At 39.5% G+C, this 23,013-nt stretch overlaps 1 protein-coding gene across 5 annotated transcripts in view; it reads left to right on the forward strand.

Annotated features, from left to right (window-relative positions):
- ARHGAP18 (Rho GTPase activating protein 18) overlaps positions 1–23,013 on the forward strand; it is a 95,393-nt gene that overhangs the window by 39,064 nt on the left and 33,316 nt on the right. For all 5 annotated transcript variants that reach the window (XM_040060134.1, XM_040060133.1, XM_040060136.1 and 2 more), the window contains exons 2-3: positions 17,797–17,996; positions 20,212–20,447. In XM_040060134.1, the coding sequence (XP_039916068.1) occupies positions 17,797–17,996; positions 20,212–20,447 (436 nt within the window). The remainder of the gene's footprint in view (positions 1–17,796; positions 17,997–20,211; positions 20,448–23,013) is intronic.

Below are 23,013 nucleotides of genomic sequence, written 5' to 3' on the forward strand. Positions count from 1 at the left end.
CTAAACATGTTTTGTACTTACCCTTTTTTTTTTTTTTTTAAATGCATTACTTATTTTTCATTTGAAAGATCCATTTATGCCAATACAGTCTTTGCATCGTTATAGAATTATTTTCTGTCTGGTGTTAAGAACTTTTAGCCACCTGCCTGTAGTTTAAGTTGTAGCAAGATTCTTCTGAAGACCGATCTGACTCAAAATATTAGTATGAAGTTACTTTTTTTTTTTTTTACTTAAGGTGGAAAATTAAAACTCTTTGGGTAAACATATCCTAAAAGCATAAGATACTTTTGCAAGTAGAATGAATACTTTGCATAGTAAATACTGAGGGATTTGTAGTATTTTAAAGCTTTGATTTTTATTGTTAACTATTACTTTGATTGTGTGCCTTGTTATTTAGCCAGAGATGAACCTTTGTCCCATTTCAAGCTGCTGCTCTCACAAGAAATTATTGCTAGTACTTTAAACAAGGAAATTACTTAAAATAACTCCCAACATGCCTTGTCATCTTCTAGAAAAAGACTTTAGTTTAGTGATATGTGAGCTTCCCTATAGCTGACCTCACTAGTTCTGTAGGTGTAGAGCATGAGTTTCCCAGGTCTTTTTCTTCATCCCTTAGTATGATGTATCCATCACTGATAGCAGTCCTCCTGGCTCAAACAATAGCTTGGCAATTTTACCTCGTGAAGTCCATCATCACCAAAAGCTTTTCAAACTTTGTGAATACATGTGTCATCCATTTTGCTTCCAGCTGGTTACTATTGGAGAAGAATGTGAGAGTGGGACTACAGTGAGTTTTCATGGGGTGTTCAGCTGTGCCAGGCTACTAACAGGAGATCTATATCCATTTTGTTTCTTAAGGGGGAAGCTTGTGACCCTAAGAGCAGAAGAGGATATTGCTTTGTGTTTTTCCATTATGGAGGGTCCCTCATGCCACAGGTTTTGCGTCCTCAGAGCATCTGTTTTGCATATTTGTCACCAACCTGCTGCTGCTGTGCAGGTGGGAGTTTGCCTGCTTGTTATCTGCCTGAGTGAGCTCTTCATAACACTGAGGAAATTCTTAAAGAGATCTGGAGAACACATCTTGCATGTTCCTTCAGCCAGGTACACCAGGGTCTGCTGGCCTCTGGCTCTCTGGCTTGATAGTTTGGAAGAAGGGCAAGGTGCCTGGCATATCCAGTTATGACAGGCTAGTTGACAGATGTGACCCTGTGTGCTCTGGTTCCCTTAAAGGATGCCTTGCAATAGGATGCATTAGGATACTAATTACCTCTGGGATTAAATGGGATTGAAGAAAAGATAATTACAAGGTCCATCCCAAGTCCTGTGTACAGTTCTGGGAATTCAGGTCTTCTGCTCTATCAAGATTAATGAGCAGTATTTTTTGGGAAATGGCTCAAAAGATGACTGTGTTACTTTGAACGTCTGCTGGTGAAAGAAAACCTAACTGTTGGATGGAGGTGCAGTGCTGAGGCGATGTTGATGCACCTTCCATGGATGTAGACCCATCACTATTTCTGAATAAAGAAATTTTCTCTGCTGTGGCCTCAGAGAGTTAACTTTTCCACTGGGCTGTTGGCATGATTCAGTTGTACCTTTAGCTGGCTCTGCTCAATGTTATCACATGATCTGAGAGTCCTGGTAGCAATTTCTCATTTAATCTCTCCTTGTAAAGAGACACCTTTGCCCTTCCCCTGAATTGGACTGGATGTACAACAGGCTGGCTGCCTTACTGCTTGTGCTGACTTGGTGGAGCCTGCCGGTAAGGATGGGGAGATCCCAGGGTCTGGCACGTGGTTGTTTTGGGGGCTGGATTTAGGCTGCTCTGAGAAGTGTTGGCCTTACTTAAGGCGACGTGGCCTGGAGGTGTTGTACTTGGGGGCACCCCGAGGTTGCACAGGTATGAAGCTTGTGTGAGCGAAGAAGGAAGTGGAGCCAAAGCACTGTTTTGGCACTCTTGGTGAATAGGCAGCTTCATTACCTCATTGTTTAAAACAATAGTATATATACTGGTAGTAAAGGTCATATTTCTTCTGAAAGGGCATTGTACAAATAATTCTAGCTGGTTTACTTCCAAGTGAGGTGCCACGAGACAACAAAAAAGGGAAAATTAAATCAGTTGCCTAGAGGTCAATGAAAATGTCCCTAAACTCTTTGCTGCACCTTCCTGACTTTCAAAGATGAAGGAGGTTAGAGCACATCTGCTGCCAGCACTCTGCAAGGGTGGCAGAAGCTGTAAAGTACACACACTGGTTTTGCATTTAGAGAACTGAGAATAGAGAAAATAGTATAAATTTAGGTATATGGGTATTTGTCCTTTGAAAGTCTCCTTTTCATCTTTATGTTAAAATGTGTTGTAAATTTCCTGTTACAGTGTTTCTACATCAATTGCTATTGCTCTGTTGACTTTCATTGTGGGTTTTAAACCCTTTTCATGCTGACGAGTGTGTGATTCCATTTCTGTGTCAGTCTGTCAGCACTTCTGTAGTTCTTTACAAATTACTTTGTCCAGGTGCTTTATTTTGGCAAAGGAATTCTTCTTTATCCTTTGAGATAGAATTGGATACTTATATGATCAAGTATTTCTTGTATCCACATAAACTTCTAAGATTGCAAGTGTGCATTTTCAGTGCAGTATTAAAGAGGAGTTTACTTTGATACCTCTGGTAGGAAAGGACTTAACTGTGTCACCCTGCCTGAGCTGAGAGGATGTATTTGTCACTCAGCTCTGGCCCAGAGATGTGCAGTTGCCTCATCACCTCCCTTCGCTGTTGCTCTGTACTGGTTCCTTAGTTTTTAGGGTGCTCCCTTCAGTGCTGGAAAGCCAGCAGGATGTTGCCCAGTGTGGCAAGGTGTCATGAGAGTTGAGGACAAGACAGAGTGGTCAGGCAGTGCAGCTGGGAAGGGGGCAGTGAAGGACTCATGGGGCATGCTGCAGCTTCTGCTCCGGTTTGCATCCCACGTGGTTCCCTTCTCTGCCTGGAAATGTCTCCGCTCTGCACCAAGGTCAGGCCCATTCAGGGTGCCTTCCCTTCCTCCAACCCACTCCCTGCCCTTTCCCCTCAGATTGCAGGCTTAGGTCACTGTCCTGATTGATGTCTTCAATTTAATTGGAGTTTTCATATATGACTTAATATTGCATGCAGCAAATGTTTTTTTATTTCCCTGTGTACATATTATATTGTACAAGAGCATATGGTATTCATTTGTAGTTGTGTCTCTTAATGGGAAGTACAGCTGTCTAGCATGAGGAGCTTGGTCCTGTAACTGAAAATCATGGATAGCAATATTCATGAGTCCTTTAACCTTGCTCTTGATTTTCTGTATACAGTGTGTATACACATGGCAGAAGAAAATATGAATTCATATTTATAGAAGTATCTGCATATGGATTGTGCCTTACTTCAGGTTTAATGTGTTCCATGTGAAGTATTGTATTTAATTTTCCTTGATGATGACTGGGATCTGTAATTGTAGCTACTTAGTATTACAAATAAGTGCTATTTTTGCCTTGTTTATGTAAAGGAATATGTCTCAAATTAAAGGTGGGGATAGAACCTCTGGATTCATGGGGAAAGTTAAGAGTAAAATGTAATTTTTACTTGAATTTTTTGCTGGCAGTTAGACCTCCACCGAAGAATTTTGTTTGGGAATGCAGAGTAAGAGTTACAGCTGATATTAGTGATGCAATAGTGTTGAAAAGCCAAATTCATGTTGTTTCATATAACTGATCAATATCTTTCAAAATAGAGTGTTATCTTTTTAGAACAATTATGGAGAATGTTAACATGCAGTGCCCTACATGGTTTTTCAGCTGATAACTTAGAAATCAATATTTTTCATGTTTGTAAGATGTTGGTAAATAAAGGGATGTTGGTTATGAAGGAAAACAAAGGATTTTCCTAAATAATTTGTATTAAGAGACATCAACTAGATAATTTGCAATTCTAAAACCAGACTTTTTTTTAACTACTTGTATTTAATATAGAAATACTAGAATTCTTGCAGGCCCCATCTACATCCTCTTTGATGAGTGTAATTTACACTGAGGGTGGTAAGAGCTCTTTTGGTTTTTTCTTTCTTTTTTTCTCATTTTAGTAGTAGCACTTCTTCTTTTCAGCTGCAGAGCAAGTGACTGTCGTATTTCCCTTTCTGACCAGACTTGTACATTACCTCTTGCTGCCTTAAAGCATGTCAGCAGTCTCCCCTAACCATATTAAGTTTTCATGCACTCAGTACCTAGGTACCCACCTGGAATGGAGACTGCTTACACCAAAAAAATCACACTTAAGGGTAAAGAACAAAAAAATGGAATGCTGGTAGTGGAAATGAGAAACAAAGACTACATGTGTGAAACTGTGATCAAATAATAATAAAATACATGAGACAGGATGGGTTTTTTAGGGTTTGTTTTTCATTTTGAATGGTTGTTTCTCTTAAATGATCGATATTTAATTTGCATGTTTTGTTTATTTTTTTCTTAATTTCCAGTGTTCATTTCATGTCTGTTTTCCCTCTGTTGTTTGGTTTGTTTAATGTTATCTTTTTCCCCTTCCCTCTCCTGGAACAAAACAAAAGCTCTTTCAAATCCTTGCTGTTAAGTTTTGGTTTTGTATTCAATCCCTGGTGCTCATAGCTTGTGGACAGGTAGCACAGTAGTGAGCCCTGTGGTAGGCTACCTTCCAGACTTGCACACAAACACATCTGTATATTCACACTGGTAGCTCTGTGTCTGTATTTTTAATTTGTAGGTGAAGGGACATACCTATGCATACAAATACCAGCAAAGCTTTGCAGGGGCTTTGGTTGAAAAAAAATACACGTTTTTATGCCTTTTCTGCTGATGTTCAGAAAACAGATGTGGCAACAAAGGGTGAGAGGGGAAAAAGAAAATCTGTAATCCTGAGCTGCTTCCTACTTGGTTTCCTACTGACATTTAAGAACTACCCAAGAAAAACAAGGAGGGAAGAAGTATATTAATGTAATTTTGTTTTGTTCAGTGAGTTCCTTGCTTGGTCGTAGGACGAGAAGACTTTGGAAGTGCTCCTTAGCAAAGGTAGCAGAGCACAGGTTGGCATGGGTCTGCAGTACTCTTACTGCAGACAGTTCAGCTGATGCACCCCAGGAATAGGTATTTCCAAGGAGTATTTGCTTAGAGGAAGGAATTTGATGGGGAGGGACACATTGCAAAGACTCACAGCTTTAGCGGTTGTCCTGAAATATAAAACGTTAGTATTGCAACTGGGTGCACTTTTCAGCCTCTTTTCTTTTGCTGAGGTGGGAATGGGCTTCTCTGCTACCCTCTTTGTGCAGTGGGTCTGTGGGGAGGGGGTGTGAAGGAAACAGCTGGATCAGGGCACATCTGCATTGCCCTTTGCCCCTGCTGTGGCACGCCCTGCCTGCCTCCTATTAAATGAATTTTTCAGAGTAGGTTTGCCTCATGTGCAGAGGCATGTGCAGCATTGTGTGTTAGCTCCTCTGTCAATAGGTGAAATCCCAGTCGCCACTTCTGAAGTGGTTTGCAAATGCCACTTTCCTTATGCTGAGCCTGATCTAAACCCAGATGGTCCATTCCTTGCAGCATCCTTGAGACCTCCCTGTCTCCCATCCCTTTGCCATTAAACATCTCTCTGATGTTTTGCCTCTGAACAAACCTGTGTCCCTCATAATCCTTTATTGCTGGTCCACCTTGCACATGCTGCTCTCCTCAGCCCATCCTGCTTCCTCCTCTCCCTCTCTTGTCCAGCTTCTCTGAGACCGGTTTTATTTGCTTTGTCTTACTGGGTCTTTGTTGGTGGTTTGTTTGGACAATGAAAACAAAGGTTTCCTTATAAAGCATTAGATTCTTGCATGAGTTTCCTTGTTTGGGAATGCTCATAAAAATTCATTTACAATTTATTCTGAATGTAAGGATTATATTGTAATAAATTGCCTATGAATGTGTGCCAATTCCCTTCAAGCATAAAGAAAATTACTGAATTGTGCTGTAAGCCTTATATTTGCAAGTAACAGGGTTATAGGCCGAACTAAGAGGTCCTTTAAAATGCTAAGAGCTAATGATTTTAGAGAACTAATTGCTTTTAAAGGCACAAAAGTAACTCCAGTATTATTTCATGGATTTAACTGTACTTCACTGAATGGTCTTCATATTTGCCAGGATATCTTTAAATCAGGCTTTGTTGCCATGCCTTTTTTTTTTTTTTCCCAGTGTGAAAAGAAAAATAAATTATTTAAATCTTTCCTCTCTGCCTCTCAATAATGGAATTACAAATACTGTATCTGTTTCACTTCCTGGTTTATTCTCTTTGATATTTGTGGAGTCTGAAGTGATCTCACACAGGCTTTATTCTCTTCTTTGGGATAAGATTAGTTCTAGTGGTTCTCTTAGAAGATTACAGAAAAAAGTGTACTTTTAAAATGTGTGTGTTATATGCTTGAGTATTTTCCCAATAAGTAGCATGAGGGTGGTTACAGGGAACATACTTCGTGTACAATTTTTTCATTTATATGAATTGTAGAGAATGAAAATAATCAAAATTGCAAAGGAAAACATCTGTGCCCATATGAATCCAGGTGATATAGAAGGCATTTTGAAGGAATGAGAAAGGTAGGTTAGGTTACCATGGGTCAGAGCCAAAAATGTGACAAAGGAGATCCAAGTGAGGCCCTTCCTTTTCTTAATTTCTTAGCTGTAGGCAATTTTTCTTTTTTTTTAACTATAGCTTTAAACACAATTAGGGTTGAATATAAGGGAAATACACTGAATGTTTGTTGAGTTTAGAAATTGACTTCTGTTTTCATTCAGTGGGACTTGGGACAGGGTGAGCTGTCTCAGCTACTCCAAAGGTGTGCATGACTTGCAAACCATCTCCTAATGTGGTGCCACTTTTGTGATTTTACCTGTACAGGTCACCCACATTCTGCTGTCCCCTTGTTTTGCCTTCTGGTGGATTTTGCTCTCCCAGGAATAGCTGATTTTCAGAAATGTCTGATTTGGAAAATAAATTGATGTGTATGTGCAAAAAAAAAAGAGAATGTGAATCCTAAGCCTCTAAGGGTCTTCATTCAAATGAGAATGAAGAGGATCAGAATGTCAGGACCTGAGACAATGCTGTCGACTTCATTTTGTCTGTACAGAAGGATTTCTTCTCATACTTCTCAGTTTAGCTAGTTGTGATAATTTAATTGCAAGTCTGATATATTATATTGTGATGGTTTTGGGTTTTAAATAATCTCCGAATCTAAGTACTTGAGAATCACCTTTTTCTAAAAGAAACAAGAAGGCATCTGCATATTATGGTTGTAGAATAAAGATAAAAGTATGCACTGAGCTGAACAGCTTGGATGCTGCATTGCTGGAATGCAGCAGTACCCCCAAAACCAAGGAAACAGAGCTGGTGCAGTCATTTTGTGGGGCTTGTCATTCCTGAATTCTTTCTCACTTTGTGTGGAGTGGAACAAGGTCATGTTTTTCCTGAAACAACCTGAGATGGCATAGCAAATAACTCCTCAAAAGTGTATATATTATAGTTCTAGCACCTCTTTTGTTAATAAATAATTTCACATCACACATCATGCATGGGGTGCCAGTGATTTGAACCATAGAATCACAGGATATGCTGAATTGGAAGGGTCCCACAAGGATCATTAAAACCAACTCCTGGCCCTGCACCGGACACCCCAAGAGTCACACCATGTGCCTGAGAGCATTGTCCAAATGCTTCCTGAACTCTCTCAGGCTTGGTGCTGTCACCACTTCTCTGAGGAGCCTGTTCCAGTGCCCAACCACCCTCTGGGTGAAGAACCTTTTCCTGATCTCCAACCTAAACCTCCCCTGACACAACTTGAGGCCATTCCCTTGGGCCCTGGCACTGTCACCACAGAGAATAGATCAGGGTCTGCCCTTTCCCTTCCCCTCAAAAGGAAGCTAACTGCGGTGGGATCTCTCCTCGGTCTCCTCCAGGCTGAGCAGACCAAGTGACTTCAGCTGCTCCTCATGCAGCTTCCCTTCAAGGCCCTTCACCATTTTTGTTGCCTTCCTTTGGATGGTCTCTAATAGTTTAATATCAATTTCATATTGCTGTGGCCAAAACTGCACACAAGTTCATTATTAATTTTAGATAGAGTATGTATATTTATTTGCTTACCATAATTAAAATTTGTGTCATCAGAAATGGGAAGCAGAGTCCAAATGGCTGTGTAGGAACATGAAGTCCTGTCAAAGGAAATGTCGTGAAATATTTTAATCATCTTAGAAGTGCTGCATATAGTTCAGGCAGAATAAGTTTTGGCATCATATCTGGAATCTGCCATTTCTGGTGCAGTGGATTAGAATGTTAAGTGTAATAGCTGTGCCATTGCCACAGTTTCTTTCCTGTTTTCTTCAGAGACAGGCTGGGGTTGGGAAAGTAGTAAGATGATATGCACAAAGGTAAAAAAAAAAAAAATCTAAATAGTAATGAGGATGTGGCTGGAAGCAATACAGTGTATATATATAGCTTTTTGCACTTAGTCTGGCACCCCTAACTTTGGCCTGTTTCTTATTTATTATTCATGGAGGGGTTTAAAATGCCAGTTGGTGGGGTTTTCTGGATTTTTGGTTTTGTTTGGTTTCGGTTTTCTTTGTTGCTTTTTTGTTGTTGTTAATCTCCAGAACAGTTTTGAGCAGGTATTAACAGCAGCTGATGGTATTATAAAAAATCCTGAGAGACCTGATTCTCTTTGCTCAGCCTTTTTTATGCTCGTTTAGAAAGTGAGTACTGTTTTTTTACCTTCTCTGCAATCACTCTGTACTCTTTGGAAAGAAAACAGAGCTTTGCCTCAGTTCCTACTTCACTGGCTTTTCTTTGGAGATTAAGGGGGATTTTGGGGAAGTTTGATTGCATTTGACATTAAAAATGTTCCATAAGGTTACAGAGTAGCCAAAATGAAACTATTTAATGTGGGAAAGAAGGAATGCTATGTGTCACTTCATGAAAAATACTGTAAATCATATTGCTTCCTTACTGTTATTTTTCCATGTTCTGTATGATTCTCTTGAAAAGACTGAGTTGCAAAAGAGTTTGCAGTCAGTCACAGAAAGAGCAAATGTCACAAAAGGTAGAAGAGAAAGGATGCAGCTGTTAGAGCAGGTGACATGATTTAAGAGATAGAATGAAAAGCAGCCATACAAGCCCAGACTGAAGTGTCTCTAATGCTTTGTAAAAGCTATGAAACACTTTAAGGATGGTAAGAAATATTTTTGTATTGTTCTGGACACCAAATGTTTAGACTTGGTCTCGCTCAAGGGTAAACTTTTACTTATGAAAGATTGTCATACTGGCTTTTGTTTGATGGGAGGTTTTAACTGTCAATTAAATTAAAAAAACCTCCTCTTTTTAATATGTGAAGTCTTGTAAAAAGATGACATTTTCATTTTCGAAAAACAATTTATCTTCATTTAAGTAGTGTCACTACTCTATGGCTTTTGTAAAATACAGTTATTTTAGGACAACCTAATTGATGGCCACATCAATTCGAATTTGATATTTTTTTTTTTAACAGAAGAAGACTTTGAAAAATTATCAAAACTCCACTGCAAAATGGGGGATACTGTGTGAAGGGGTGGTGTGTCAAAAGTGTGTCAAACATAGGGTTGAAACCATTAGAATGAGTGAATTGGTAATAAAAATAAGCTCTGCAGCTTTTCCTAGAAATTGTGAAAAATGAGGATGCCCTTCGGGTAGGCACCATGCCCAGCCTGGGCAGCCAAAAATGGGGAGCTGAAGCCATGTGACTGCTGTAGCCATTGGATTAGAGCTTTCTTGATTAATTCAGTTAAGAAGTTTTTGCATCTTGTGGTGCTACTTGGGTTCTTGAAAGGAGGGGAGGGATGGGGAGAGCTTTGGGTTTAGGGGCTTGACTTATTCCCACACTTCTTGTAGCTCAGCATTCAAGATGAGAAGTGGGACAGGAGATCACACTGTTTCCCTCTCCTTGTCTGTTTAGTTGTTTAGATTAGAGAGGACTCAAGAAGTCCTATATTTATGTTTAAAGGCACGGTGTCTCATATGTGTGATTGCTCAGTAAATAGTTTTCAAAATAAACCAGTGCTAGTACTCATAGGCATTTTTTTGTTGTTTCAAACTAGCTAGCCTTTGTACTAACAAAACTTAAAATTACTTACACAAATTACTGTACTTTGTAACTCCTATGTCAGCCAGATAATTGTTCTTTAGAGTGCTGTTTTATTTATAGCCACAGCACTGGAGTCGATCACAAACCCACAAGAGCAAAGCTTCCTTTTATGTGTCTTGCAGTATGCCATGGGGTCAGATCTCAATCTTTAACACTCAGTGGTCCAGTGGTGAAAGACTCCAGAGATCTGAGAATTATTCTTGTTTCTGTCCATGAGTCTGAACAGCAGGCTTCACCTCTCTGAGCCAAGTACCCACGCCTTTTTTCTCCCCCTCTCTTTGTGTGTTTTGTTTATCAGGTTAAAACATCTAAGCATGTGTTGGTGTGATGTCCACAATCAGTGAGCCTCATTATCAGCTCCATGTATGACTGCAATAGTACTGCTAAATAGCTTTTATGACTCTCTTTGCATGGATATTTCAGAAGGTGCTGCTGTAATGTAGCAGTAGTCAGGTATGTTTTTGTTGTTTTGTGTAACTCGAAGTAAAGTGCTAGTTTATTGCAGTGCCAGAAAATGTGTCTGAAGAGCGGCAGTGCTCAAGATATTGCCTGTACAAGAATTCGAACAGCAATGGTTAAGGGCTAGGATTTAGAGACACTTTTAAGGCCAAACATTGTAATTTCAGTGTATAGCTTAAGGATATGTAATGGTTCAGTTTGACAAATAATTACATCACTTGATGTTGTGGTTTAAGCCCAGCCAGCAATCAGTCACCACTCAGTCCCTTCTTCACCAACAGGACTGGGGAGAGAATCAGAAGGGTTTGAATTAGAGACAGAGGCAGTTTAACAGGGAAAGCAAAAGCCGTGCACCCAAGCAAAGCATAACAAGGCATGAATTTCCGGCTTCCCGTGGGCAGGCAGGTGTTCATCCATCTCTGGGGGAGCAGGGCCCCATCACCTGCAATCGTTACTTGGGAAGACAAATGACATCATTCCGAATATCCCCTCTTTCCTCCTTTCCCCCCCACTTTATATACTGAGCATGATGTGATACGGTCTGGAATATCCCTTTGGTTAGTCTGGGTCAGCTGTCCCGGCTGTTTCTCTTCTTGACATCCCAAGCAGAAAAGGCCATATAACACAAAAACAATGACAACATAGCAATGATAAACTCCTCTATATTATCAGTCCTGTGTTCAGCACAAATTCAAAACACAGCCCCATCCTAGCAGTCATGAAGAAAATTAACTACCCCAAACCCAGCACACTTAATAAAGTGTGTTTTTTTTACTTTTACCGGTGTTGGAAATTGGCTGATAAAAACAAATATTTGGGAAACTCTTAGTCTTGTAGAACACTGAAATAAAGACAGTGTTTAAAACTCTCCTTAAACATTGTTTGGTATCTGTGGAAAAGGACCATACTTGTTTAACCCCAAAGAGTTGAATCCAAATTAAAATTAGACCCAGTAATTAAGTTGATGGCCTTTTCCTTTGTTGCCCTCATGAAACTTTTTATAGGTTTGAAAATTTTTATGAAGGAAAGATCCAGGCCTGAATTTTGAATTCCAAAATTTGGCAAAAGCAGGTAGAAAAAAGGATCCTGGGGAGAAATTCCTAAATTGTAGGGTGTTTCTCTCTCTTCCCTTTCACTTGTTTTTCAAACATCGTTGTATTTCTTTCCAAGAAGAAAATAACAGAGTCTAAAAACTGGTGTATTTTTGCTTCATACTTGTAGAGTATTTAGTAGCTGGACTTTGTCCTTTCATAGAGTCAGTGAGCATTTTTGCAATAATCCTTTTGGAGGAACTGCACATCTCTTTTGGCAATGTTAATCTTTTATGTTTGGTTCAGCAGTACATTTGTATTCCCTATTTTTTATGATGATGAGTATACTTGCATTTAGTATTTTTCTGCCTTTCAGTATATTTACACATCCAATATATACATACACGTATGTATAGTATATAAGAATACCATACAGGTTTGGTGCCTATACAGTTATGTTTTTGTGATGTTGAAAGGTTATATTCAGATCCAAAATTAGTGGTTAGCGCTACAAGAATGACAAAGATTATATTTTTTCTCATCACTCACTGTTTTAGAGCACAACATAGTCCTTCATTCTCAAGTGAGAAAAGTGGGATTAAGGACAAAATTAGCTTTCTGCAAAGTGAATTTATCTGAAATGCCAGTAGAAGTGCACTTTACGAACTGATTCATCTCTCGGTGTTGTAGTTTACACATGACGAACATCAGTTATGAACTGCTAAAAAGGCAGCGGAACAGACAGGAGATTTAGTTTTTGCAGGGAAGAAGATAAGGAATAAAGACAACTGCACTGTTATAAAATTACTCTTGATGAAATCAAAACCAGGGTGACAGAACTGGAAAAAACCCACACTTTTTTATTATGGCCTAAATCAATGATTAATGTAAAGAGTCATATTTTCTTAAGGGCTGAGAAAGGACACAGTTTGTCACGAAAGGAAAGGCTGTGAAGAAAACATTTTGATACCCAAAAGATAAGTTGGACATAAATCCCCATAGAATGATGTCTGTAGAGCAGGTATTTGTTTATTGCAGTGCTGGTGGTGAGGGAGATTTCTCCACCTAACTCACCCTCCTTTGTCAAGTGCTGTGGTCTATTTGTATAGTAACTATTGCATAGTGTCACTGTGCCACGACAACATCATCACATGCATGCTGCAACTTATTTACATGTTATGAGCTCATGGTTAGTAGAGAGTTCTTTTGCACTGCGCTTGCACCTCCCTAATTCAGGGGTTATTGGGATCTTTTATGAAGGCTTCCAAGGTCGTCTTCACATCTGAACTTTTCAACTTAGACTTTGGAGCATGTGCAGTTACTGTGTTCCTTGGCCTGTCTGGTCTTAACTGGTCTAGATTCTTTATTTTGTGGTTAATTGGCTTTGCACTTGCCAATTTTTCATTAGCACTATACTTATCTCTAATGCTATCTACCTGGAGAGTTTTTTCTTCTTTTTTTCTTTATTCAGCATTAAGCAACTAGTTAACCATATACTAGCCATTACATTGTATAAAAAGTTATTTACGTAAGGTTATATAGGTATAAAAGCTATGATTCAGGTTATATAGGTACAAGTTACATAGATACACAAAAAGTCATGATTTAGGTTATATTGATATCTTACAACTCAAGCTATATAAACACTTTGTCACTTTGATCTAAGTTATATAGGCATCAATGTACACACAGTTCTCCTTTCAGTACTTCCCACAACATAAAGCACATCAGTACTTGGCAGAGTACTGGTGGGTTTGTGTTTGTTTTTTTTTGTTTGTTTGTTTGTTTGTTTGTTTGTTTGTTTTTCCTTGTAAATGTAATGAATGGCGTTCATTACAAGAATTATTTTTAATGGCTCCCTTCTGGAAGACCTGGAGTGCTGTCTTGCATCCTTGATATTTCCAGTAAAAAAAGTACCTCTGGTGACTGGGACAAGAAGATTAAATGTGGCAATAACTATATTGAAGAATGAGTTTTATACCTGGGGGGCTCTGTTTTGTACTTAGATAAACAGGCAAAAATCTCATCGGCTGCAAAGGTCAGTGTCTAAGTATCAGAGGTCAGAACTGACTGTGCCATCTGGAAATGAGAGTATTGCACTGCTCCCTGTAAAGCTATTTGAAGAGTAAACTATTTACAAGTAAGTGGAAATAGATGTTAATAAGATTTTAATGCAATTTGAGTGTGTTGTTAGTGAAGACTTTAATGAAAATGCGAGTTTTCTGGGGGTGAGGAAACTGCTGGTGAGTAAGGTTGGTATTTAGTAATCTGAAACACTTGAAAATTGCTTCAAATGACTGTGTGTGTTAGCAGTACCTTACATTTTCGTGTGTGTTAGCAGTACCTTACATTTTCTAGGGAAAAAAAAAAAAGGAGGTCTTCCTTAAGCTCCTTTTGAAAAGCAGCTACATTTTTCAAATTTTACATACATAAACTAGACACCTGGAAACTACAATGTACTGGAGAAGTAACCTATTTTCTGCCACTGCAGTGGTAGGTTTGTTTGTTTGTTGAGGTTTTTCTGTTCTCTTTTTTAAATGAGACATTTATTTCCTACAAATAGTTTTTTTGGAAAGCAGTTTTCTACAAAATTTCAAAGTTTGTAACATGAGGCATTTGAAATACTTCTAAAATAATTTTAATGAGTCTATAAATGCAGCATTAATTACTTTTAAAAAGATCTCTCAGGTTCCTTATAATATTATTACTAAGACTGATTAATTTTCCCCTTCTCTCTGTTGTTCTTTACCTTAACGTTTCCACATCTGCATTTCTATTGTACAATATACAACAAGTGCTTTCTAAGGATAGGTTTGGAGAAGGATTGAATTTTGTGCAAGGTCACAGCAGAAAACCCACATTCTTGCTCTTGTCAACAGATATCTAAAAATAAAAATCTTAATTGGCAGCCTATTTTTCCACATGCTATGAAATTTTAGAATTATTTTTCTCATCTACACCAAGCCTATGGTATGAAGACTGTCCTCATTATCTTCAAAAGGTCTTGTTTGTGCCTTTTTGTACCCAGGGGAAGGTTCACAGTTGAGACGGAAATGAAGATGCCTGGAGCCATTGCTGTGCAGATTATGCACCAAATACTGCTTCACCAATATATTTCTCTGGTGGAGTGTGCAAGGCAAGAAACCTTGAACCAAGTGAAGTGAAAAAAAGATCTGATCTGCTCTGTCAGCTGGAGCTTTAGCAGTTGTTCTCTCTGAGCCTGAGCCTCTCTCTGTCCTGGCCCACAGAAATGTGAATTGTGGCTATGAACAAATGCAGATGGCTTTGAAAGGGTTTGCAGTCAGAACAGAAACTGAGGATAGGGAGTTGATTGAGTCTGATGAGGGAAGACAAGGAGTCAGTGAGTGGAGTGGGAGTGGTGTGGCACTTGGCTCGTGAGGAGCTCAAGCGTTGCTGGGGCTGGGGTTGGGGCTGGCAGCTGAGAATGGGCCTAAAGCAATGCAGATATTGAAGGAGAGATTCAGAGATTCACAGCAGAGTAGTGATGTTTTTGTATGAATATTTCTTGTCAGGATCCCCCAGTTATTGATGTCGAACTGTTTCAGAGGGCTTTCACAACGAGGCATGGCAGTACCGCCTGCTCAAAATTAGGAGTCTTTGTTAATGAGGGGTGGAAAGGTCAGGCCGGGAGGAACCTTGCAAGAAAAGCCGCTTACATTTGGTGGAGCAGAGCTGAGCAGCCCTCTGACCAGAGACTGAAGGGCAGGGTGCTGTCTCTGAGAGTTAATGGAGTGTTTGTGATGTACACCAAATGCTCATAGGGCCCTGAAAATGGCCTTGAGTGCTCTGTGCTGTGTCAGCTCTGTGTTTCAGGACACAGGCTTCTCTTCTCAGAGACAGAACTTAGTCTGAAGAAGGTGACAAACCTGGCTTTTATAGAAGGATTGGAGTAGCTCTGCCCTGTCAGTGTGGCACAGAGCCACGGCATGTTGGAGCCTATCCCACCTCAGCCTGCTAGAGGTCCTCAAAGTGCATGCTTGTAATGTATTCGGTCTGTTAGTTTTATTTTTTTCATGGTATGTGGTGGTGGTTAAATTTCAGCTGAGGTGGATCAGTGAGAGCAGGTGGTTCCAAAGGTAAAAGGCCGCCCAAGAGCTGCTGACCAGCTCCACAGGGTTAAACTGAAGGATGATAAGATGAAGTCTCATCTCTTAGGCAGCGGTTGAAGTGTCCGGAATGTATTTGTGAGAGAGACCCACTCTGCTCTGAGCACCTTCAGCTGAAGGAGGAGGGAAGGCTGGTCAAGGGCTGGGAAGTCTGACCTGTTTTGACCGCAGTCAACATCCCAGCTGCCTGCTGGGGACAATTCTGTGACTCCATGAACACTTTCCTGCAATTAGTATTGAATTCCCAAACAGCACAGGTCATGCATGGGACATGCCTGTCAGGAGAAGTTTAAGAACTGAGGTAGCTACAATGAGAAGTTGTATTTATTTGGTAACGTGCACTATGAGCATGATGGTCTTATTGCTGTTGATGCAGAAGCTGAATAGTCCTTAATATTTTTGGGGTTTTTTCGCTTGAGTTTTCAAGTAAGGGCAGGTTAAGCAATGGTGTTGAGGTGCACATTAGCTTGGTGATTAATTGTAATTTATTAACTTGCACTTGGAGCAGAGAGACAGGGTGGCAAGAAACTCAGTTGTTCCATAAGGCTCTTTACTTCTAAAGGCAAAGTCCATATGGTTAGTATTTCTTATCACAGAATCAAGCATGTCTGGTGTGAAAGCATTTGTGACTTGGACCTGCAAGGAGCTTATCTTCAGAGAGAAAGGCATGACGTTTTTACCTAGGGGCAGCTAGCAAGCATCAGTTGTCCTGAGATAAAATGTAAAGACAAGAGACTTTCATTTTAATACTATATAAACTTGCCAAGTCAGCTAGATAGGAAGGTAGGATTTAATTTACTGTGTTTACATTGTGATAAATCCACAATGCTTGATCTTTGATATGTTTTTTTCTCTAGGACTGAGTGGTATTTATTACTTAACCCCAAACCATGTCTTGTTTTTTAGAATATGGAGACAAATTCAGATATATAGGACTCTGAAACTCTTCCTGAAATACAAAGAAGTTGCTGTTTTTTAATACAAGGAAGAATTTTGATACACTGTTACAGCAGTAGTTTAGAAAAAGATTACTGAAACTCATCGTGTCCAGTCTTACCTCTGAAAAAGTAGGGGTTAACTCTGAAGCCGAATCAGATACTACTCATGTAATCAACTGATAATCTGAATCAGTTTGTGGCTTTTGATTTGGTGTATTTGATAGTAAGGGTAACCTGTAACTTCAATGACATAATTGCAACCTGTGTCCTTTTTAAGCTGAATTCTTTACTAGGTCAGTGGTCATTTTTGCCAGTGATTTAATGAGGTCAAAATGAGACCTAGAGGTTTCTGCTTCTTGGTTTCTTTTTTGTAGCTGCAGCTATACTTAAGATGAAAGATCCTTTTGGAAGCCTTAGCAATATACATTTGGCTGAATGAACCAAAACCCAGTAATGTCAAACTATAAAAATGGTAAACTTTCAGTCAAAGAGGTGGTAAAATAGAAACAAATAGTTTCTATGATCTCTATTAAACATTTGGACTTGACACTTTGCTTCACAAATTGTAACTGCTGTAATTTTACGTTGTCCTTTCCCAGCTGTAATTAAGGTCATAGACACCAGAGTAAGTATTAATAAAAAATAAAAGCAGAATAGCAAAGGGGAACAGTAATTGTACTGTCGAACTGTAAGAATTTACTCAGGCAGAAAGGCACTTTTGAAAAATCCTTTAAGTGGTGGTTTTAGGAAGACACATGCCATGAATTTTGTGGACCTGACTGTTGAAAGATGAATTAAAGGTATGCGTAAGAGGATATAGAACTTGGATTAATTTTTTCCATTTTAAGACTGACTCCCATGCTATTCCAGATTGCGAGATACATAGAGCAGAAATACTAAATTGAAAATATATTCCAGATACTAAAAGTAATTTTTAATATCTTGATTTGCTTGTTGACAGCAGTTTGCTTTGATACTTTGACACAATTCATGCTGCCTTCACACATATTAATACAACCTGTATCTTAAGATGTTAACCAAAAATTTCTTTTTGATTTACACTTGTAGCCGTCGGTCTGGACAGTATACAATGAATCATGACCACTCCAAGAAGATCCCCGATGGAGCATTGTTTGACCGGTCAGGATCCCAAGACTCCTTGGATGAACTGTCTATGGATGATTACTGGAAAGAACTTGAAAACATCCATGAAACCAGGGGAAATAATCACGAGGAACGAGTAGCACTTGTAGTGAAAGAGCCAGATGGTAATGAAATCCGTTCTGTCAATGTTCATCAGTTTGCTGATTTAGGGATTTTTCTTCAAGTCTTATTTCGAGAGATGGCACCCACCTAATACAGATCAAAAAAGGAGGTCACTTTCCTGAACATCTGCTTTGAAAATTCTGTTGCCTCTGATGCATATCACCAGAAACAGGCAGTGCCCTGAAAGAGAGTTTTATCAGAGACAAGGAAAAGGCTGGTTTTCCTTTGAATGGTATTTGCAGAATATCAGAAAGGTGCCTGTACTTGCAAATCACAACTGAACTATTTGCAGTTTACTGTTGAACTAACTTGCCCTTTCACTCTTTTGTGTATGTTGTTTGTTATTGTAGCTATTGTGGATAGAAACCTCAAGCTTTAGAAGACAAGCCAATCATTAACCGGTTTAAGTTTAGTGAGTAACTTTCTACGCTTGTAACTATTGTGATTGTTCAGTTGTACTCTTTCTGTTTCTCAGAAGCATAAATTATGGGCCACTCCTTGGGCATGGTCTTAGAGGCTGGGCATTTTTTTTTTTTTCTTTTTTTGTTTTTATGTCCTCTCAGGTAAAGGAGGAGTAATTTCCTTAATTCCATTTTTCTCTTAAAAATTGTTTTTAACAATGCAGTGGCTGCCTCTCCCCCAGTTCTTATGAGACTCACAGTCTCAGTAAATTAAAATGGTGAATTTTGCATTTTGGTATGGCCTCCACATAAGTGAGAAGAATGTGCTCCATGAGCTTTCAAAGGGATTTGCATTTCTGCCTCCCTGAGCACTTTGAAAAGTCACCGCTCTGAAGAGCATAACAACGTGGCCCCTGGAGAAAGCAGCAAGGCTCCCAACCCTTGTAACCAGGGAGCCATGGGGCTTTCTCCAGAGCAGCAGAGCCCATCGTTCTGCAGTACATGAACCTCTTCTCTTACTTCAGCTCGCTGATGTGGCTGTGCCTTTAGGCTCTGTGCCCCCAGCCCCACCATTTCCATTGGGTTTATGTGTAGCCTTCCTCACCCGGTTACTGTAGCTGAGTCTGGCCTGAAGCCCCAGTGGGTCAGCACAGTTGAGCTGTCAGCTCGAGCTGTGCTCCACACCTTGCCTAATGTGCAGCCCCTCTCTTGGACACGAGTACTCCTGAGCACTCGGGGTGGCTGATGGGCCTGCCTGAAACTCGGCAGGCAAAGGCAAAGCAGGGGAGGGAGCTTGCTCACAGCTGCTCTGGAGCATGGGTGTAGCCTTTCTTTCCAGCCCTGATAACAGAACCTGAGAGTTTCTTCAGAGGCTCAGGATGTGGCTGCACAGCCATAGCAAAATTCATACTTAAATTTTGGTGTCTGTTTTCTGGGTGCTGTTAATATTAAGGTGCCTGCTTGGACGTGTTCTGGGCACAGTGGTAAAATGCAATCAATAGTGAAGTGGATATGACAGCTTTGGAGTATTTTTAGATATCTGATAAATGGAAATATTGCTTGAACATTTGAGAGAATGGTTGGCATTCAGCACAACCTCAACTGCTACAGACAGAACTTAGTGTTTTATAGAAAATATCATTAGGGAGATACAGATTTCAGGAGCAGAAGTTTTGCCATAGGTTACAATATTTAATAGTTTTCTCTTCTTTCGTGTGCAGTGAATAAAGGACACCTTATCAGCTCTAAGACTAAAGCAAAAATTGTTCTGTGGGCTGTCAGCAAGCTGGAGACCATGTCATAAGAACTGATGGCAAAATAGCATTAAGGTGACTCATGTAGGCTGGTTTGTCCTTCGTTAAATTGAGCTAGTAGAAGGCTGTAGGATTAATGTATCAAGAAAAGTGGGCAGAACCATGTCAGTAAGAGAGCTAAAAAGATTGAGTATTGAACTAAAAATCAGTGAAGCGGCAATGATCTGGCTTTCAGGCTCCCCATACACATTTTTATTTAGGTACATTTATAAAATGGTATATGATTTTAATGGAAGTGCTGTAGATTATTATAAAGATTGCCACATAGCAATCTGTATTGGATTAACTACTTTAAAAGCTTTTATATCATGTATTAAACCTTTTGAGGCTCTTTAGAAACAATAGCTTTTTCCCGAGTCATGACAGTGTAAGTAATTCTTAATTGTGTATTCCCCTAGTACTTGTCTGTGAATTATATTAACTGTGTCATGTCATTAAAATCCAGTGTGCTTGGCAGTACTCAAAAGCCAATGTTTATGCCTTTTTCTCTTCAAATTACTCAGAGGGAGAACTGGAAGAAGAATGGCTGAAGGAGGCAGGTTTGTCAAATCTGTTTGGAGAGAGCTCTGGTGACTCCCTGGAAAGCATGGTGTTTTTATCCACGCTGACCCGAACCCAGAAAGCTGCGGTGGAAAAGCGAGTAGAGACTGTCACACAAACCATGAGGAAAAAAAACAAACAGCACCAGATTCCCGATGTCAGAGATATCTTCAGGCTACAAAATGACTCAAAGGGACAAGTGAGTTCCTGTCGGTTGTTCTATTCGATTCTGGCAGAGGGAAGAGAGGGACTCGTACAGATGGGGGGAGAGCAGGGTGGCACCTGAAAGGGAAATTTCCAGAAGATTTGTGTCTAACTTCACTGATTTCTAAAGGAATTTTTCACTAAATTTTCAGGGATGGTGTTTGTCCAGATTTGACATTGCATTAAGCAATTTTAGTATTTATAAAGAAGTATGTATATTGGCTTTTCTTACTCAAAGGTGTTGAATAAAACGGCCGCTCATTTTAATTGGAAATATTTTTCACACAGGTGTGAAACTCATCACAATAATCATCCAAAGAGCTACCCACAAGCCTGCTTTCACCTTTGAGTGGTTACCTCTTACTTACTGGTGCTTTTGTTTATTTGTTTTTTTTCTGGTTTATTAAAAAAAGGAAAAAAACTGGGCTTAAGTCTAACCTCCTTGGTTTTGGCTAGGTCTTTATGCCCATCAGATGCGGGTGTAAACCCCATACTAACTCCCAGGGCCTGTGTGCGTGTTAAGCTGTGTATGGGAAGTTACTCTGACATGCCCCAAAGGGTCTCAGTTTCCCATCATGGGTTATTGAAGGGAATTCCTTTCCCATATACAGGAAAGGGGAAGGAGGGAAATGGAGGCTATGATTAGAATTCCTTTTCCCTGGAGAGGGGTGTGTGTCCTCTCTGCTCCCTCAGAGCACTGCGATCTTCAGCCATAAGAATGAGACCTTATAGCATGAGTGGTTTACCTGGCCTCCACTCTGTCTCTTGTTCTCACTGCTGACAGTACTTTTCAGTGCAGTGGTTGTAGTGATGGAAAGCACGGTGAATTTTGAGGGGATTTAATTTCCTTCTTCCCTCAACAGCTTCCTCTCCTTCAGTAACTCCCTCTAAACTCAGTTGAAGTGTAGTGGAGGAAGTGGTATATTCTGGAGTCACAACTTCTCTTTCATTGTTCTGCTTTGCCTGTGGTTGCAGAAGAGATATTTCCTCCATAAAAGCTCTCTGGGGTCTGATTTGTAATTGACTCTACCTAAAAATTACAAGATCTAATAGCAGAGCAATTTAGATAAAATATCATGCAGCTTAAAACAGTATAATTTCTCTTTTTTCTTTTTTTTTCAGTAAAGTGCAAGAAATATTCATGTTCCTGTATGTAAGCTACATACTGTAATGTTTGAAAGTCCTATGTCACACTGTTTCATAGATTTTTGCTTCTCTTAAACTATATGTTTTGATATTGAAAGCACCACTGAGATGACAAATGACTCCTGGCATTTAAGACGTCTAAAACAAATGGTTATTTATCAAATACAGAAAAATTGGGGGGAGAAAATCCTTCTAAACTTGTCTCCTTAACAGAAATAAAGTATTATACAAGTATAGGTCCTCAAACTTGTACTTCGTTCCTTTCTCCAAAGCAAGATAATTGTTCAGAAATCATTGCTTGTGGTTATTCACCAAATCTGTCACCAAAAGACTGTAGTGAAGTGGCTTCCACTGCCTCCCTAGGTAACTTGTCTCACTGCTTTGTTACTCACCCACCATTAGAAAGCTTTTTATATAACAAAAGAGGACTGAAGCCACCTGCAGCTGCATGAAGTCATTCCAGTTTAATAATAGCCTCTGAAAATCCTGTAGCCTCCCTTCATCTGGAGGAAAGGTAAAAACAATAGCGTTGATGTTTTGCATCTACACAACAATTGTGTTAATGTTTCTCTTAAACTTCCTGCCATATTCCCAAAGAGAAGCTGGACTTTTGGTACCTTAACAGCTTCCCAGTATGCTTCGGCTGCTTTGTGAAACAGAGATAATTTTCTGGGCAGTCGTGCTAACTTCTTCCTCCTCTCAAGATACCTGATTAAAAATAAAAAAGAAGTGAAAATACAGATTGTGCCAGTTGGATAAATCTTTAAAACTTGCATTTGTGTTCTCAGTAAGTATGAAGTTATAAATTGCTTGAGTAAAATGCATTTAGAAATACAGTGTGGCAAACATACATTGTTAATTTGAGTTGCCAAAAAGTGAAAATGATATGTGGATAAAAATGTATATGAGTCTGTGTATACCCATATCTACAGGCATAGATTTTCTGAAATATTTTGTCTATAGTTGGTGTCATCCAGTTGACAAAATGTCCCATCTCGAGACTGGGTAGGGCAGCATTATAGAAAGGAGAGGATGGTTCAAATCCTTTCCTATTCTTCATCTCTTCAAAGTGTCCTGGATTTGCTGTTGAAATTCTAAGCTGTAAGCACAGATATTAACGTCAGGCTGCCCTGCAAAAGGGATGGGATTGCTCTTTAGGGGAGGCAACCGTGTAAGCATTTTCAAGAGACAGGAATTTCATCTGAGTAAGTCAAAATATCTCCTCCAGATGCCATTTCCATATCCTTTCCAGTGCAAACTACAGCTTCAGGTCAGACTGCATTTTCTTATTCTTTGCCACTCTGGAAAATAAAGTCATTCACCCATGTAGCCTTCTAGGAAGAAGAGGAATTGACTTAATTACTTCTTTTTAAATTACTTTGGTTTCAGATCCCCCTAGACTTTGGCAAGGGGTT

Source organism: Hirundo rustica, chromosome 3, assembly GCF_015227805.2.
Source record: "Hirundo rustica isolate bHirRus1 chromosome 3, bHirRus1.pri.v3, whole genome shotgun sequence".
Taxonomy (NCBI): domain Eukaryota; kingdom Metazoa; phylum Chordata; class Aves; order Passeriformes; family Hirundinidae; genus Hirundo; species Hirundo rustica.